At 40.9% G+C, this 16,515-nt stretch overlaps 1 protein-coding gene across 1 annotated transcript; it reads right to left on the reverse strand.

Moving 5' to 3' along the window:
- Positions 1-204: 204 nt before the first annotated feature.
- On the reverse strand, positions 205-11,667 carry vps26c (VPS26 endosomal protein sorting factor C). Its single transcript, XM_024013191.2, has 8 exons — positions 11,505-11,667; positions 7,774-7,917; positions 7,436-7,585; positions 6,250-6,330; positions 5,882-5,956; positions 2,746-2,896; positions 914-1,066; positions 205-824 (listed from the first exon to the last, which is right to left on the reverse strand). The coding sequence occupies exons 1-8, from the start codon at positions 11,559-11,561 to the stop codon at positions 742-744; spliced, it is 894 nt and encodes a 297-aa protein (XP_023868959.1). The 5' UTR covers positions 11,562-11,667; the 3' UTR covers positions 205-741.
- Positions 11,668-16,515: the final 4,848 nt, after the last annotated feature.

Genomic DNA, 16,515 nt, shown 5'->3' on the forward strand with positions numbered 1-16,515 from the left:
GGGGCGGGGGGGGGGGGGTAAAGTATATCAGAAAGCCGGATCATTACTTTTAACCAGCCATCTCTGATCTTATGGTTTGGGAATATGGATTCAGTCTAAAAATGTGTCAATCTTTACTGAAGCAAATTTACTGAAGCTGCTTAACTCCTTGAGCCAGCTCTTTGGGGTTAAGCCAATACACACAATTTACAATGATAACATAACTGGAATGTTAAAATGCATTTAATAACTTGGTTGATTTTGAATACCTTGTTAGTTTGAAATGCCTCCATTTAGAATGTTCTTTGGGCTACATTTTGACAGTGCCAACATTCAGTTAGAAATTGACCATATTACTGCTAATGATGGGCAATGTCTCTCCAAAAGACTTCTGAAATGCAACAATGCGGCTTCAACGATATCATGAATTGATACACAATTAAGTTACTTGATCCATTTTGACAATTGCACTATTATATTGAAAGGTAGCCCACAATCTTGAACATCCTCTGCTTTTTCCTCTGCTTTTTTTGCTTTTTTTCCTGAACTGTAGACATACATCCATATAACATTATGTACTTATAGACTGTGTCATTGATTCAGAGCAGGGAAGCCCAGCCAACAGATATGACTGTCTGCCAGGACTTGTAGGCTTGGCTATCTCTGGACTTTGAGTCCTTGGTCACTTCAGGTCGTTCTTGCCCAGGCATGTCAACGGCACTATTCTCTGACCATCCTCCATTGTAGTGGAGCTCTGGGCTCTCACGCTCGGCACAGCTTCAGAGGAAAGTTCTCAGTGATCAGATGTTCGTCATGGAGGACAATCACCACATTCACCTCAAACTCTAGAGGAACAAAGAATCGCATCTGTCAGTCATCGGTAAATCACAAACTCTTGCACTATTTGACTTGTATTTATTACAGGTTAACTCACCGACTTTAAAGTTGATGGTCTCAAGGGTAGGGCAGGTAAAGAGCCTGGGGAAGACCATGTAGATGGGGATGGGGAGGCTGTGGCAGACATCTCCCTCTGCTATCTGGATGTTCTGGATCTCTGTGGCATCTCTGGCATAGCCCTCAGCACAACCTGGCGCAGATGGAAAAACACGCCATTAACTTCTATAGGAGTGGGTAGGGCCCTGTTTAGACACTAATCTGGATTGGTGAAAGCAAAGTAATGGGAATCTTACTTTCATTCAATCACGTACAGTTCAGATGAACGATACCCTCGAAGGAAGCATTGTTACAGTATTCTACCAGGGCCTGCCCTCTAAATATACTGAACAAAAATATAAAAATGTAAAGTGTAGGTTCCATGTTTCATGAGCTGAAATGTTAAAAAATCCCAGAAATGTTCCATACGCACAAAAAGCTTATCTCAAATTGTGTACATAACCCTGTTAGTGAGCAATTCTCATTTGCAAAGAAAATCCATCCACCTGACAGGGGTGGCATATCAAGAAGCTGATTAAACAGCATGATCATTACACAGGTGCACCTTGTGCTGGGGACAATAAAAGGCCACTAAAATGTTCAGTTGTCTCACATAACACAATGCCACAGATATCTCAAGTTGAGGGAGTGTGCAATTGGCATGCTGACTGCAGGAATGTCCAGCAGAGCTGTTGCCAGAGCATTGAATGTTAATTTCTCTAACATGAGACATCTCTAACGTCATTTTAGATTATTTGGCAATACATCCAACTGGCCTTACAACCAAAGACCATGTGTAATCACACCAGTCAAGGACCTCCATATCCAGCTTCTTCACCTGCAGGATCGTCTGAAACCAGCCACCCGGAAAGCTGATGAAACTGTGGGTTTGCACAACCAAATAATTTCTGCACAAACTGTCAGAAAACGTTTCAGGGAAGCACATCTGCGTGCTTGTCACCCTTACCATGGTCTTGATCTGACTGCAAATTGCAAATGCTCACCTTCATTGGCCCCTGGCACGCTGGAGAAGTGTGCTTTTCACGGATGAATCCCGGTTTCAGCTGTACCGGGAAAATGGCAGACAGAGTGTATGGCGTGGTGTGGGCGAGCAGTTTGTGATGTCAACATTGTGAACAGAGGGCCGGGGGGGGGGGGGGGGGGGGGGGGGTTATGGTATGGGCAGGCATAAGCTATGGACAACGAACACAATTGTATTTTATCAACGGCAATTTGAATGCACAGAGATACCATGACGAGATCCTTAGGCTCATTGTCGTGCCACTCATCCACACCCACCTCATGTTTCAGCATGATAATGCACGGGCCATGTTGCAAGGATCTGTACACAATTCCTGGAAGCAGAAAATGTCCCTTTTCTTTCATGGCCTGCACACTCACCAGACATGTCACCCATTGAGCACGTTTGGGATGCTCTGGATCGACGTGCATGTTCCAGTTCCCGCCATTATCCAGCGACTTCGCACAGCCATCGAAGAGTAGTGGGACAACATTCCACAGGTCACAATCAACAGCCTGATCATCTCTATGCGAAGGAGCTGTCGCGCTGCATGAGGCAAATGGTGGTCACACCAGATACTGACTTGTTTTCTGATCCACACCCCTACTTATTTTTTTAAAGGTATGTGACCAATAGATGTATATCTGTATTCCCAGTCATGTGAAATCCATAGATTAGGGCCTAATGAATTTATTTCAATTGTATGATATCCTTATAATGAACTGCAACTCAGTAAAATATTTAATTGCTGCATGTTGCGTTTATATTTTTGTTCAGTGTAGATGGGCTACAATAAGTAGCGTCAGACTCACCGCAGGTCTCTACGCGGACCAGCTGCAGCTCTATGCTCTTGATGGCCACATCAGAGCTCTCCACCACCAGTTCTCCAGTCAGGGGCTTAGTGATCACACAGTTGGTGGCATCCAGGTGGCCCCGGATCAGGAACTTGGGCAGCAAACTCCTCTGAGGGAGACGATGGTGAGTAATACAAAGATGGGATGTTGTTAACGGTCTGAACATTCCTGCTACGGTGTCTGCTGGTTTCCCTTAAATAATTTTGATCAATGACGGAGTAGACCGATTAAGTCCCAGGAAACCAACATCTAGAATGCCAAAAGGTATGCTATACAGTTGAAGTCGTAAGTTTACATACACTTAGGTTGGAGTCATTAAAACTATTTTTCCAACCACTCCACAAATTTCTTGTTAACAAACTATAGTTTTGGCAAGTCGGTCAGGACATCTACTTTGTGCATGACACGTAATTCTTCCAACAATTGTTTACAGACAGATTATTTCACTGTATCACAATTCCAGTGGGTTAGAAGTTTACATACACTAAGTTGACTGTGCCTTTAAACAGCTTGGAAAATTCCGGAAAATCATGTCATGGCTTGAGAAGCTTCTGATGGGCTAATTGACATCATTTGAGTCAATTGGAGGTGTACCTGTGGATGTATTTCAAGGCCTACCTTCAAACTCAGTGCCTCTTTCCTTGACATCATGGGAAAATCAAAAGAAATCAGCCAAAAATTGTAGACCACAAGTCTGGTTCATCCTTGGGAGCAATTTCCAAATGCCTGAAGGTACCACGTTCATCTGTACAAACAATAGTACGCAAGTATAAACACCATGGGACCACGCAGCCGTCATACCGCTCAGGAAGGAGACGTGTTCTGTCTCCTAGAGATGAACGTACTTTGGTGCGAAAAGTGCAAATCAATCCCAGAACAACAGCAAAGGACCTTGTGAGATGCTGGAGGAAACAGGTACAAAAGTATCTATATCCACAGTAAAACAAGTCCTGTATCGACATAACCTGAAAGCTCCAAAACCGCCATAAAAAAGCCAGACTACGGTTTGCAACTGCACATGGGGACAAAGATTGTACTTTCTGGAGAAATGTTCTCTGGTCTGATGAACAAAAATAGAACTGTTTGTTTGGAGGAAAAAGGGGGATGCTTGCAAGCCGAAGAACATCATCCCAACCGTGAAGCACGGGGGTGGCAGCATCATGTTGTGGGGGTGCTTTGCTGCAGGAGGGACTGGTGCCTTCACAAAAAGATGGCATCATGAGGCAGGACAATTATGTGGATATATTGAAGAAACATCTCACGACATCAGTCAAGAAGTTAAAGCTTGGTCGCAAATGGGTCTTCCAAATGGACAATGACCCCAAGCATACTTCCAAAGTTGTGGCAAAATGGCTTAAGGACAACAAAGTCAATGTATTGGAGTGGCCATCACAAAGCCCTGACCTCAGTCCTATAGACAATTTGTGGGCAGAACTGAAAATTGTGTGCGAGCAAGAAGGCCTACAAACCTGACTCAGTTACACCAGCTCTGTCAGGAGGAATGGGCCAAAATTCACCCAACTTATTGTGGGAAGCTTGTGGAAGGCTACCCGAAATGTTTGACCCAAATTAACAATTTAAAGGCAATGCTACCAAATACTAATTGAGTGTATGACCCACTTCTGACCCACTGGGAATGTGATGAAAGAAATAAAAGCGGAAATAAATAATTTTCTCTATTATTCTGACATTTCACATTCTTAAAATAAAGTGGTGATTCCAACTGACCTAAGACAGGGCATTTGTACTAGGCCTTAAGGTCAGGAATTGAGTTTAAATGTATTTGGCTAAGGTGTATGTAAACGTCCGACTTCAACTGTATATATACACAAAAGTATGTGGACACCCCTTCAAATTAGTGGATTGCGCTATTTCAGCCATCCCGTTGCTGACAGGTGTATAAAATCGAGCACAACCAGCCCATGCAATCTCCATAGACAAACATTGGCAGTAGAATGGCCTTACTGAAGAGCTCAGTGACTTTCAACATGGCACCTTCATAGGATGCCACCTTTCCAACAAGTCAGTTCGTCAAATTTCTGCCCTGCTAGAGCTGCCCTGGTCAACTGTAAGTGTTGTTATTGTGAAGTGGAAACGTCTAGCAGCAACAACGGCTCAGCCACGAAGTGGTAGGCCACAAGCTCACAGAACAGGACTGCTGAGTACTGAAGCGTGTAGCACGTAAAAATAATATGTCCTTGGTTGCAACACTCACTAACGTGTTCCAAACTGCCTCTGGAAGCAACGTCAGCACAATAACTGTTTGTAGGCAGCTTCATGAAATGGGTTTCCATGGCCGAGCAGCCGCACACAAGCCTAAGATCACCATGCACAATGCCAAGTGTCAGCTGGAGTGATGTAAAGCTCTCTTCCATTGGCAGTAGAAGCCCATTCTCTGGAGTGATGAATCACGCATTCCCATCTGGCAGTCCGACAGACGAATCTGGGTTCGGCGGATGCCACGAGAACGCTACCTGCCCGAATGCATAATGCAAACTGTAAAGTTTGGTGGAGGAGGAATAATGGTTTGGGCCTGTTTTTCATGGTTCAGGCTAGGCCCCTTAATTCCAGTGAAGGGAAATCTTAACGCAACAGCAAACAATGACATTCTAGAGGATTATGTGCTTCCAACTTTCTGGCAACAGTTTGGGGAAGGCCCTTTCCTGTTTCAGCATGACAATGCCCCCATGCACAAAGCAAGGTTCATACCGAAATGGTTTGTCGAGATCGGTGTGGAAGAACTTGACTGGCCTGCACAGATACCTGAACTCAACCCCATCGAACACCTTTGGGATTAATTGGAATTGTGAGCCAGGCCTAATCGGCCAACATCAGTGCCGGCCTCACCAATGCTCTTGTGGCTGAATGGAAGCAAGTCCCCGCAGCAATGTTCCAACATCGAGTGGAAAGCCTTCCCAGAAGAGTGGAGGCTGTTATAGCAGCAAAGGGGGACCAACACCATATTAATGCCCATGATTTTGGAATGAGATGGTCGACAAGTAGGTGTCCACATACATTTAATCTACACTACATGACCAAAAGTAATTTAACATTTTGTAGGTGTTTGGTCATATTCCCGACAGGCCTGCTGTACCTCGCGGACATTCTGCAGGGTCTCTGGCGTGATGGTGAAGTCTACCGGGGTGGGTTGCAGCTTGGCTTTCTGTGGCTGAGAGAAGAGAAAGGGGACAGTCTAACCATGAGTAATTGGTCTGCGTGGCCCCAGAGAAGGAACAGTCCCCTAGTAATCATGTATGATGTCATTGTGTAACTGTAGATTACAACATCACTTCACTTCATCTATATTGAAGAAAATTATGAGAAACTACAGGCCTGTTTCTTACTGTAGCTACATGAAACTTAAAATCAAGCAACGTCAGATCATGTTATGGTGGTGTTTTTGTATGGGATTCTCAGAAGAGATGAGATATTGGTCTGAGTCAGGATGATGGTTGATCTCACCAGACAGTGCACCATGAATTCACAGGTCTTGCTCAGGTCTTTGGCCAACAAGGAGCGCTTCATGTCACAACGGAGGGTGTACTGAGAAAATAAACACCATACAATTATTAATATTAGTAACAAGGCTTTTGTGGATACAAATACTTTTTCTCACATGATATTGTCAGGAGAAACAGGCATATGTTTGCTAAAAGCCTGCCTTAAAATAAAGCTGGATTCCTTTTCCAGTGGTAGAATTGAGACTGATAAGTCACCCCCCCATGAGGTTCCTCATCAGTACTATCTGAATTTTAGGTCTAATATTAGATGCAGTACAGAGCCTCCCCTCTGTCTTTTGAATGCCTCGCTTATTCTGGAAAGCAATAAAAATACCTAATCTACTAGATCGTACTGTTTCAGAAGACATAGCTTTTCAAGCGTAAACATTCTTATTGGACAAAAACAAAGCCTATTAGAGAATTTTTTTCCAAAGGTTTAATGCTCAAGCGTTACACTATTGAAATGTTGGTCTACACCTCATTGATTTTGCAGACTACAGAACACATCTAGATCCTTTCTGAAGCTTGACTGATTCAGGGGACATTTTTACTCTCCAGTTTGAGAGTAAAAATGCCTCGGCAACTACAGAATGCCTTGTTATTTTTACTCCAGCAAAATGTAAGATTGCTGGAAAATGACCTTTCAGCATCTCTTTAATAACATTATTTCATTGCTTAGGCCTATACATCTGCAGTGATGAAAACATGTTTTTTTTAAGCAAACATTTAGTCTTCCTTGTATTTTTTTGTTGTTGCAGTTTCCTTGAGACAACAAACGACTGGAACACAGGAAATGTCAATCTGTGCCTCTCTCTCTGTCTCTATAATTACACCTCATTAGCGTCAGAGAGGTTTACAATCACAGTTGTTTTTGTATTTCTCCAGATGACATGACAATAAAAGGGATCTTTTAAATTGTCATTAGAAATAGCATGGGCACTGCATCAGCTGAAGCAGGTCTGACCCAAAGATGGCAGACAAAATGCATACACAATCAATTTTGGACACTGAAATATCTGCTTTGGGAGGTATAGTATGGTTCTCTGGCTGGTCCTTGTCTGACAAGGAGAAGAATCTAGGTCAGTCTGAAAACACAGAAGACAGCCATTTGCAAAGTGCAGGGCATGCCCCAGCTCTGTGGTCATTACCTGAATGTTGACGAAAACGCCATGGTAGGTCTCATACAGCACTTTGTTGCCCTTTGTGTGCAGGGGGAACTCAAAGGGAATCTCTGTCTTGCCTCCAGGCACCTTGCCTTGCTTTACCACTTCAATGTTGCTCGTGATAAGTTGAATGGGCTGTTACAGAAAGAGGGGAGAGATCAATCTGTGACATCAGAATCATTGATATACAGACTTAGGTCAGGTATCTATGCTCCATGTTGGCACTAAACAGTCCATGACAACAACAACATAATCTAATCATGTGAAAGAGGCAGTTCAATGTGTGGTGATCCTTGGGCTTGGAAATACCGTTGGACACTCACCTTAACAGAGTTGTAGAAGGCCTCAAAGACTCCCACACTCTTAGAGCTAAGCTGTAGGTTGACAATTCCCTCCATGGTGAGAGTGATGCCCTGGTGCTGGACCGCCTCTTTACTAACTATCGCCACAACACCGGCAAGGACCTCCTGACATAATAAACCATAAATGATATTACAAATATGAAATGCAAAAAGTATCACACTCTTGGTGTTTAGGGTGTTCATAAAGCTGTACTATGACCAGAGGGTTTAGTGAAAAGATACACATAACTGACAAAATAAAGGAAACACCAGCAAAGTGTCTTCAGTGCCAGTTGGCATATATTCTACAAGTGTCTGGAACTCTATTGGAGGGATGCGATACCATTCTTCCACAAGACATTCCATCAATTGGTGTTTTGTTGATGGTGGTGGAAAACGCTGTCTCTGGCTCCGCTCCAGAATCTCCCATAAGTGTTCAATTGGGTTGAGATCTGATGACTGACACACACACGATGATGGGATGTTAATTGCGTAATTAACTTAGGTACCACAACTGTATGGAAGCACCTGCTTTCAATATACGTTCTTTCCCTCTTTTACTCAAGTGTTTCCTTTATTTTGGCAGTTACTTGTATGTCATCATCTGCGATATGCAACTTTTCAGGGAAGTTAGGAACCAATATACACAGGCAGTTAGGAAAGCAAAGGCTAGCTTTTTCAAACAGAAATTTGCATCCTTTAGCACAAACTCCAAAAAGTTCTGGGAAACTAAAGTCCATGGAGAATAATAGCACAAACTCCCAGCTGCCCACTGCACCGAGGCTAGGAACCACTGTCACCACCGATAAATCTACGATTATTGAGAATTTCAATAAGCATTTTTCTACAGCTGGCCATGCTTTGCACCTGGCTACCCCTACCCCGGTCAACAGCTCTGCACCCCCTACAGCAACTTGCCCAAGACACCCCCATTTCTCCTTCACCCAAATCCAGAGCTGATGTTCTGAAAGAGCTGCAAAATCTGGACTTCTACAAATCAGCTGGGCTAGACAATCTGGACCCTCTCTTTCTAAAATGATCCAGGCACAATTGTTGCAACCCCTATTACTAGCCTGTTCAACCTCTCTTTCGTATCGTCTGAGATTCCCAATGATTGGAAAGCTGCCACGATCATCCCCCTCTTCAAAGGGGGAGACACTCTAGACCCAAACTGCTACAGACCTATATCTATTCTACCCTGCCTTTCTAAAGTCTTCGAAAGCCAAGTTAACAAACAGATCACCGACCATTTCGAATCCCACCATACCTTCTCCGCTATGCAATCTGGTTTCCGAGCTGGTCATGGGTGCACCTCAGCTACGCTCAAGGTCCTAAACGATATCATAACCACCATCGATAAAAGACAATACTGTGCAACCGTACTCATCAACCTGGCCAAGGCTTTCGGAGGTCAAATCGGAGGGCCTGTTGTCCGGACCTCTGGCAGTCTCTATTGGGGTGCCACAGGGTTCAATTCTCGGGCCGACTCTATTCTCTGTATACATCAATGAAGTCGCTCCGGCCGGTGATTCTCTGATCCACCTCTACGCAGACAACACCATTCTGTATACTTCTGGCCCTTCTTTGGACACTGTGTTAACTAACCTCCAGACGAGCTTCAATGCCATACAACTCTCCTTCTGTGGCCTCCAACTGCTCTTAAATGCAAGTAAAACTAAATGCATGCTCTTCAACCGATCGCTGCCCGCACCTGCCCGTCCGCCTAGCATCACTACTCTGGACGGTTCTGACTTAGAATATGTGGACAGCTACAAATACCTAGGTGTCTGGTTAGACTGGTTCCTTACTCGCTTTAAGCACCAGCTGTCAGAGCAGCTCACAGATCACTGCACCTGTACATAGCCCATTGGTAAACAGCCCATCCAACTACCTCATCCCCATACTGTATTTATTTATCTTGCTCCTTTGCACCCCAGTATCTCTACTTGCAGTCATCTTCTGCACATCTACCATTCCAGTGTTTAATTGCTATTTTGTAATGACTTCGCCACCATGGCCTATTTATTGCCTTACCTCCCTTATCTTACCTCATTTGCACACACTGTATATAGACTTTTTTTCTACTGTATTATTGACTGTATGTTTGTTTATTCCATGTGTAACTGTGTTGTTGTGTGTCAATCTGCTGTGCTTTATCTTGGCCAGGTCGCAGTTGTAAATGAGAACTTGTTCTCAACTAGCCTACCTGGTTAAATAAAGGTGAAATAAATAAAAATATAAAGACTAAACTCTCCTTCCAGACTCATATTAAACATCTCCAATCCAAAATTAAATCTAGAATCGGCTTCCTATTTCRCAACAAAGCMTCCTTCACTCATGCTGCCAAACATACCCTCGTAAAACTGACTAYYCTACCGATCCTTGACTTTGACAATGTCATTTACAAAATAGCCCCCAACACTCTACTCAGCAAATTGGATGCAGTCTATCACAGTGCCATCTGTTTCGTCACCAAAGCCCCATATACTACCCACCACTGCGACCTGTATGCTGTCGTTGGCTGGCCCTCGCTTCATGTTCGTCGCCAAACCCACTGGCTCCAGGTCATCGATAAGTCTTTGCTAGGTAAAGCCCCGCCTTATCTCAGCTCATTGGTACCATAGCAGCACCCACCCCAGCAGGTATATTTCACTGGTCACCCCCCAATTTCTCCTTTGGTCGCCTTTCCTTCCAGTTCTCTGCTGCCAATGACTGGAACGAATTGCAAAAATCACTGAAGCTGGAGACTCATATTTCCCTCACTAACTTTAAGCACCAGCTGTCAGAGCAGCTTACAGATCATTGCACCTGTACATAGCCCATCTGTAAGTAGCCCATCCAACTACCTCATCCCCATATTGTTTTTTGCTACTTTGCACCCCAGTATCTCTACTTGCACATTCATCTTCTACACATCTATCACTCCAGTGTTTATTTGCTAAATTGTAATTATTTCGCCACTACGGCCTATTTATTGCCTTACCTACCTAATCTTACTTCATTTGTACACACTCTATATAGACTTTTCTATTGTGTTATTGACTGTACATTCGTTTATTCCATGTGTAACTCTGTTATTGTTTGTGTGACACAGCTTTGCTTTATCTTGGCCAGGTCGCAGTTGTAAATGAGAACTTGTTCTCAACTGGCCTACCTGGTTAAATAAAGGTTAAATAAAAAATAAAAAACGAATGTTCGACAACGCAGGACATCCACTAGAGGGCAGTAGAATCCTTACACATTGAAGAAATTGATAACTGCTGATCAGTCAAAATAATCATTATCATCGATTCACCACAAACACATAAAAGGTTGCTCTGTAGTAAGCAAAACAATTGGCATGCACACGACTTGCCAAGTTTCCAGAGCTACGAAACACAGCAATTTAACTCAGGGTTAATCTAGCCACTGTATTGTGAAGTTAATGATAAAATTGGAGTAAAACAATGGTCAACACGAGCTAGTAACAGAACATGTCGAGGGTAGAAGAGGTTAAAATACGGGTGGTTAAGTACTTATTTGACACTTCACTGTATCACCTGTCACTGATGCACTTGTTCAAGCTATACCATTTGGAATGACTTCTGCTGAGTACGTGAACTGCTTTATACCCAAACAAGCGTGACACAATGTCATCGCTTCTTACAGTTTGGTAGCATCGATAGTTATACTGTACATCTTACTATGTAAATTTCAGGCAAATTGACCCTTACCCCCTCATGATATACTTTATTTGCTCTTTTCAGTCTGATGTCCAAACTAGCACTCATTTTCGACGATTTGGCGGATATCGATCAAAATGTGTAGCACATCCACAGTAAAACAAAGACAATCCACCTTTCTCCTCTTCAGCTGCGATATTTCCTCATACACGTCATGTGATAAATTGTAGATATGTCATGTGACCAATACGCCAACCCGCTATGTCCGCCCCCAAATTAAGAGAATTTGGCGAGTTCATAAGCTAGTCCGGAACTAGGAAACTCGGAAATGTCTGACTTGCTGATTCGTTGAACACGTCACGTGTGCGTCACGTGTATAACTATAACCAGTTAGCATGTCGGAAATGTCCGAGTTTCCTCCGAGTTTCCTCCTTCCGACTAGTACGTCAACGAGTCAAGAGTCAGAGCCAGCAGTCCAATCGCGTTATTTTTACCCTATCAGCCCTCGCGCTGAATCTTTTTTATTTATTTTTATTAACAACAAATCAATACAGAAAGTACATAAGGGAACACAAGTATATATAGATTATATATAATGGACAATCGAGCTAGGGGGTACAATATCACATTACAATTACACAAGGACCTTAAGGGACATACATACACTTACAATTCTAACAGCTTTTTTGTTAGTAGAGTATTTAACTGTCTTAAAATACAGTTCAATTTCTTTTTGTAGGGTAAGAAAATGTGTTTTTTTGTTAGTAAATTTACATTTGTGTAATGAAATTTGGCCAAAAGAATAATGAAATTAATTACATAAAAATGTTTCAGCTTATTTTTTATCGTATGTAAAGAATCCAAGCAGTAAATCTCTCCACAATAGTGTAAAATCTTCATAAATGTGTTCAATTATAAATCTACTGATGTCTTGCCACAGTTTTCTTACATGTATACAATGCCAAAAAAGATGCAACACTGTTTCTGGGTGGTCATTACAAAAGGAGCAATTTGAGTTTATGTTTTCCTTAAACGTCTTCATATAGTGGTTGGCAGGATAATATTTATGAATAATTTTAAAGGAAACTTCCTTAATTTTGTTAACAAGTAGGTATGTGTGTGGCAACATCCAAACTTTTTCCCAACTGATATTATCAATAAATCCATTCCAATAAGGCATGACATAAGGTATAGATACAACATCCTGCTGAAACAAGGTTCGTATCGCTCTGTTGTTGAATGGACCAAAAGAAAAACAAATCTTTCCTACTGATGAGTCAACAGGGTCAATAGAAGGTAGGCTCTGAGGGTCAGGTCTTGACACGTTCCTGAATAACAGAGCAACACCTGRGGGAATGGCGTCTAAAACAATTGCAAAATCTTTAGGTGTTACAGGGACCTTGTAAAGWGATAAGAATTCSTTATAACTGAGTAAAAGACCCTCTGCATTTACCAGTTGGCTCACCAATAGGATATTATTTCGGAACCAATATTCTAAAAACAAAGAAGTATTTTTATACAATATATCCCGATTATTCCATATATAATATCTGTGTGGAGAAAAATTATGTTTATAAATTAAGGACCATGACAAGAAAACCTGCCGATGAAAAGCAGAAAGTTTCACTGGAATTTTGTCAATATTATAATTGCAAAGCAACATGAAGTTAAGGCCACCAAAAGTAAAGAAGACATGATGAGGAATAAAATTCCAGATAGAAGTGGGTCTTCTTAGGAATTGTTTTATCCAATTGATCTTAAAAATATTATTTAAAGTAGTAAAGTCCAGAAAATTCTGTCCACCATTCTCATAAGTGTTCATTACAACAGTTTCCCTAATGTAATGGGTACGGTTTCTCCAAAGAAAGTTGAAAAGCATCTGGTCTATCTCCTTGCTTATTTTACTGTCAAGATATAAAGATAGAGCGCCATATGTTAGTCTAGAGATACCTTCGGCCTTGGTTATTAGGACTCTACCTTTTAATGATAAGTCCCTCTGTAGCCATTGATTTAGCTTCTTCTGGGTATTTTAAATAAGAGGGTTGAAATTTAGTAAGCCTCTAGACTTCTGATCCTTTGTAATGGTTATGCCTAAATATGTAAGTTCTTCTTTTACTGGAATACCATAATATGAAGGTGTCACACAATCTTTGACAGCTATGAGTTCACATTTATTAATGTTAAGGTATAGACCAGACGCTTTGGAAAAGAATTGTATCACATTGATCGATATGGGAATTTGGTTAGCGTCTTTCAGAAAAAGTGTAGTATCTTCAGCCAGCTGGCTTATAATAATTTCTTTACCAGCTATGGAAATACCTTGTACAGGACTATTTTTTAAAGAATTTGCAAGAAGTTGGGTGATTAATAAAAACAGGTACGGGGAGATAGGACAACCTTGCCTAATTCCTCTCTTTAACTCAAATCTAGGTGAGGTGCCATATTTTAATTTGATAGAGCTGTTACCATTTGCATAGAGGGTCTTGATAGCCTTACAGAAAAAATCCCCAAAGCCAAGTCTCTCAAGGGAGTGGAAGAGAAACTGATGCTCTACTATGTCAAATGCTTTATAAAAATCTAAAAATAATATGAAGCTATCCTCAGTTATTAGGTCTGAGTAGTCAAGTATGTCTAATACTAGTCTGACATTGTTAGAAATATGTCTGTTCCTCATGAAGCCAGACTGTGTTTCATCAATGATTGCATCCAGGACTTCTTTAATTATTTTTGCAAGTAGTAAGGCTAATATCTTATAGTCATTATTAAGAAGACAAATTGGACGGCAGTTATCAATGTTCTTTTTTAGGCTTAGGTATCAGTGTTATTAACCCCTGACTCATTGTAGGAAGGAGAACATTGTTTTTAATACTCTCTAAAAATACTTCAAATAGGAAGGGAGCTATTTGTTCAGAAAATAATTTGTAAAATTCTGATGTAATTCCATTAACACCTGGTGATTTATTGTTCTTTAGATGTTTGATAGACTCTATAATCTCTTCAACTTTGATGGGTTCATCACACTGTTTAGATTCTATATCACTGATAGAGTGAACATTATTCAGTGAGTTAAAAAACATATCTGTGGATTCCTGACAGTACATAGAGCTATACAATTTTCTGTAAAAATTGCTACAGTATTTAGCGATACATTTTTGGTCATCTGTAATAACACCATCAATGTTTAATTTATGGATAGTGTTATTTTTAGAGTGAAATTTCTCAAGTCTAAAGAAATAGGATGAATTCTGTTCTCCCTCCTCAATCCATTTTTTCGTAGATCTAATAAAGGCTCCTTCTGCTTTTAACCTATATATATTATCCAATTTATTTTGTAACTCAATTAGTTCCATCTTCTCCTCCCCCGAGAGGCCGGCTGGGGACCTCTGAGAAAATGAAGTTATCTTAACGATCACCTTTTCCTCCTCAGCTCTTCTGGTCTTAGCAAGATTACTACCATATTTTCTAAGGTATTTGGACACCTCAAATTTAAAGCGCTCCCAGTTCTTGCAATAAGATTTTTCTTCACAAGCCCTTTCCCAAAAGTGTGAGAGCAGATCTTTAACCTCAAATTTAACTATATCATTATTTAATAATGAGCTATATAGCTTCCAATAGGAAGCTCTGCCAAGGTTACTATCAGGGGTAAATATTTTGATATCAATGTAAATGGCCCTATGGTCTGTGAGGGGAGTAGTACAGATATTTGTAGTAACACACTCACTATCAATACATTTGGATATAAGCCAAAAATCTATTCTGGATTGTCTGGAACCTGTTTTGTTACTCTAAGTGAATGATCTGTCGGCCGGAAACCTCTCTCTCCATATATCAGTAAGATCAAACTTTTCCATAAAAAGTATTAAACCCAAATTCTGATTGGTTGGTCTACCTGGGGGCCATCTATCAGTTGAATTATCTATAGTATTGTTAGTCCCCTCTTATCAATAATAACGAATCCCCTCTTATCAATAATAACGAATTGGGAAATTTAGATAACCAATGAAGTATATGTTTCTCTATAGATTCAAGCAATTCATCATTCTCATGTTTGGTGTTGTACCCGTAGAAGTTTACAGTAATGAGCGTAATGTCATTGTAACTGATCACAAGACAAAGTGACCAAAGGGGTCACATTCCGAGTGTAGAATATTACCACCAAAGGTATTTTTCATTGTAGTGACACCAGCGGAGCGTTCAGATCCATGGGAAAGCCAAATATCGTTGCCCCACTGTGACCTCCAGAAGTTGGCATCAGCCGAAATTGAGTGAGACTCTTGAAGAAAGCAAAAATCTGTTCGAAATTGTTTAGCAAATAAAAATAAGGCCTTGCGCTTCACATTGTTTCGTAACCCCCTAGCATTAAGAGAAACTAAAGACAAAGACAAAACAACAAAGATTATATACTGTAGTAGGATGAGTCAAAGACGTAGGAGCAGTGAACGTAAACGATAAGGAACCGAGATCTGCACCATTTAAGTCAATTTAAAGTGAAAATAGCTTATTCCATCAACTTTGAGCTAGACGTTATCCGGCTTTGAAATTCAACTCAACTGAAAATTATGTTCAAGACCAAACCAAGGGTTCTTGTAGTAAGAGAGACTAAAAACCCTCTTTAGTGTAATCAGGAACTATTCTGAGACATAAAATACAAAATAATAATTTAAATAAAAGGGTACCTACTATTTTAAGTGCATATGAAAACTGATCATAAAATAATTCAATAAAAAATGTTTTACATATACACGTTCCTAAGATCTTTTTTTGGAAATAAGTATTAATAACTAAATGGAACAATAACCGTGTAAAGTCAGAGCAGACCTGTATGCCCTTTAAAACAGTATCTTAGTTACTGTATACATAAAAAATAAATACAGCTTTCAATCTTCTTCGTAAGTTTGTAAACAAAATAGGTCTTCTGGTCATACAAGAACAAACTAATAAATTGAAGTACCTGAGTATTCCTGAAAAATAGTCACCTGATGCTTGTTAGGTAAACAACATAAGGAAAATGAGAATACCATGGCTGAAACCATCAACCTGTTCCTTCTGGTGAGATTTTAGG

The sequence above is a fragment of the Salvelinus sp. IW2-2015 genome, linkage group LG20 (assembly GCF_002910315.2).
Source record: "Salvelinus sp. IW2-2015 linkage group LG20, ASM291031v2, whole genome shotgun sequence".
Lineage (NCBI taxonomy): Eukaryota > Metazoa > Chordata > Actinopteri > Salmoniformes > Salmonidae > Salvelinus > Salvelinus sp. IW2-2015.

Coding starts and splice junctions, on each gene's coding strand:
- vps26c (XM_024013191.2), bottom strand. CDS start 11,561: ATGAGTGCTAGTTTGGACATCAGACTGAAAAGAGCAAATAAAGTATAT. Junction 7,586..7,773: donor CCTTCTACAACTCTGTTAAG/GTGAGTGTCCAA, acceptor TTTCTGTAACAG/CCCATTCAACTTATCACGAG. Junction 2,897..5,881: donor CCCTGCAGAATGTCCGCGAG/GTACAGCAGGCC, acceptor CGTCTCCCTCAG/AGGAGTTTGCTGCCCAAGTT.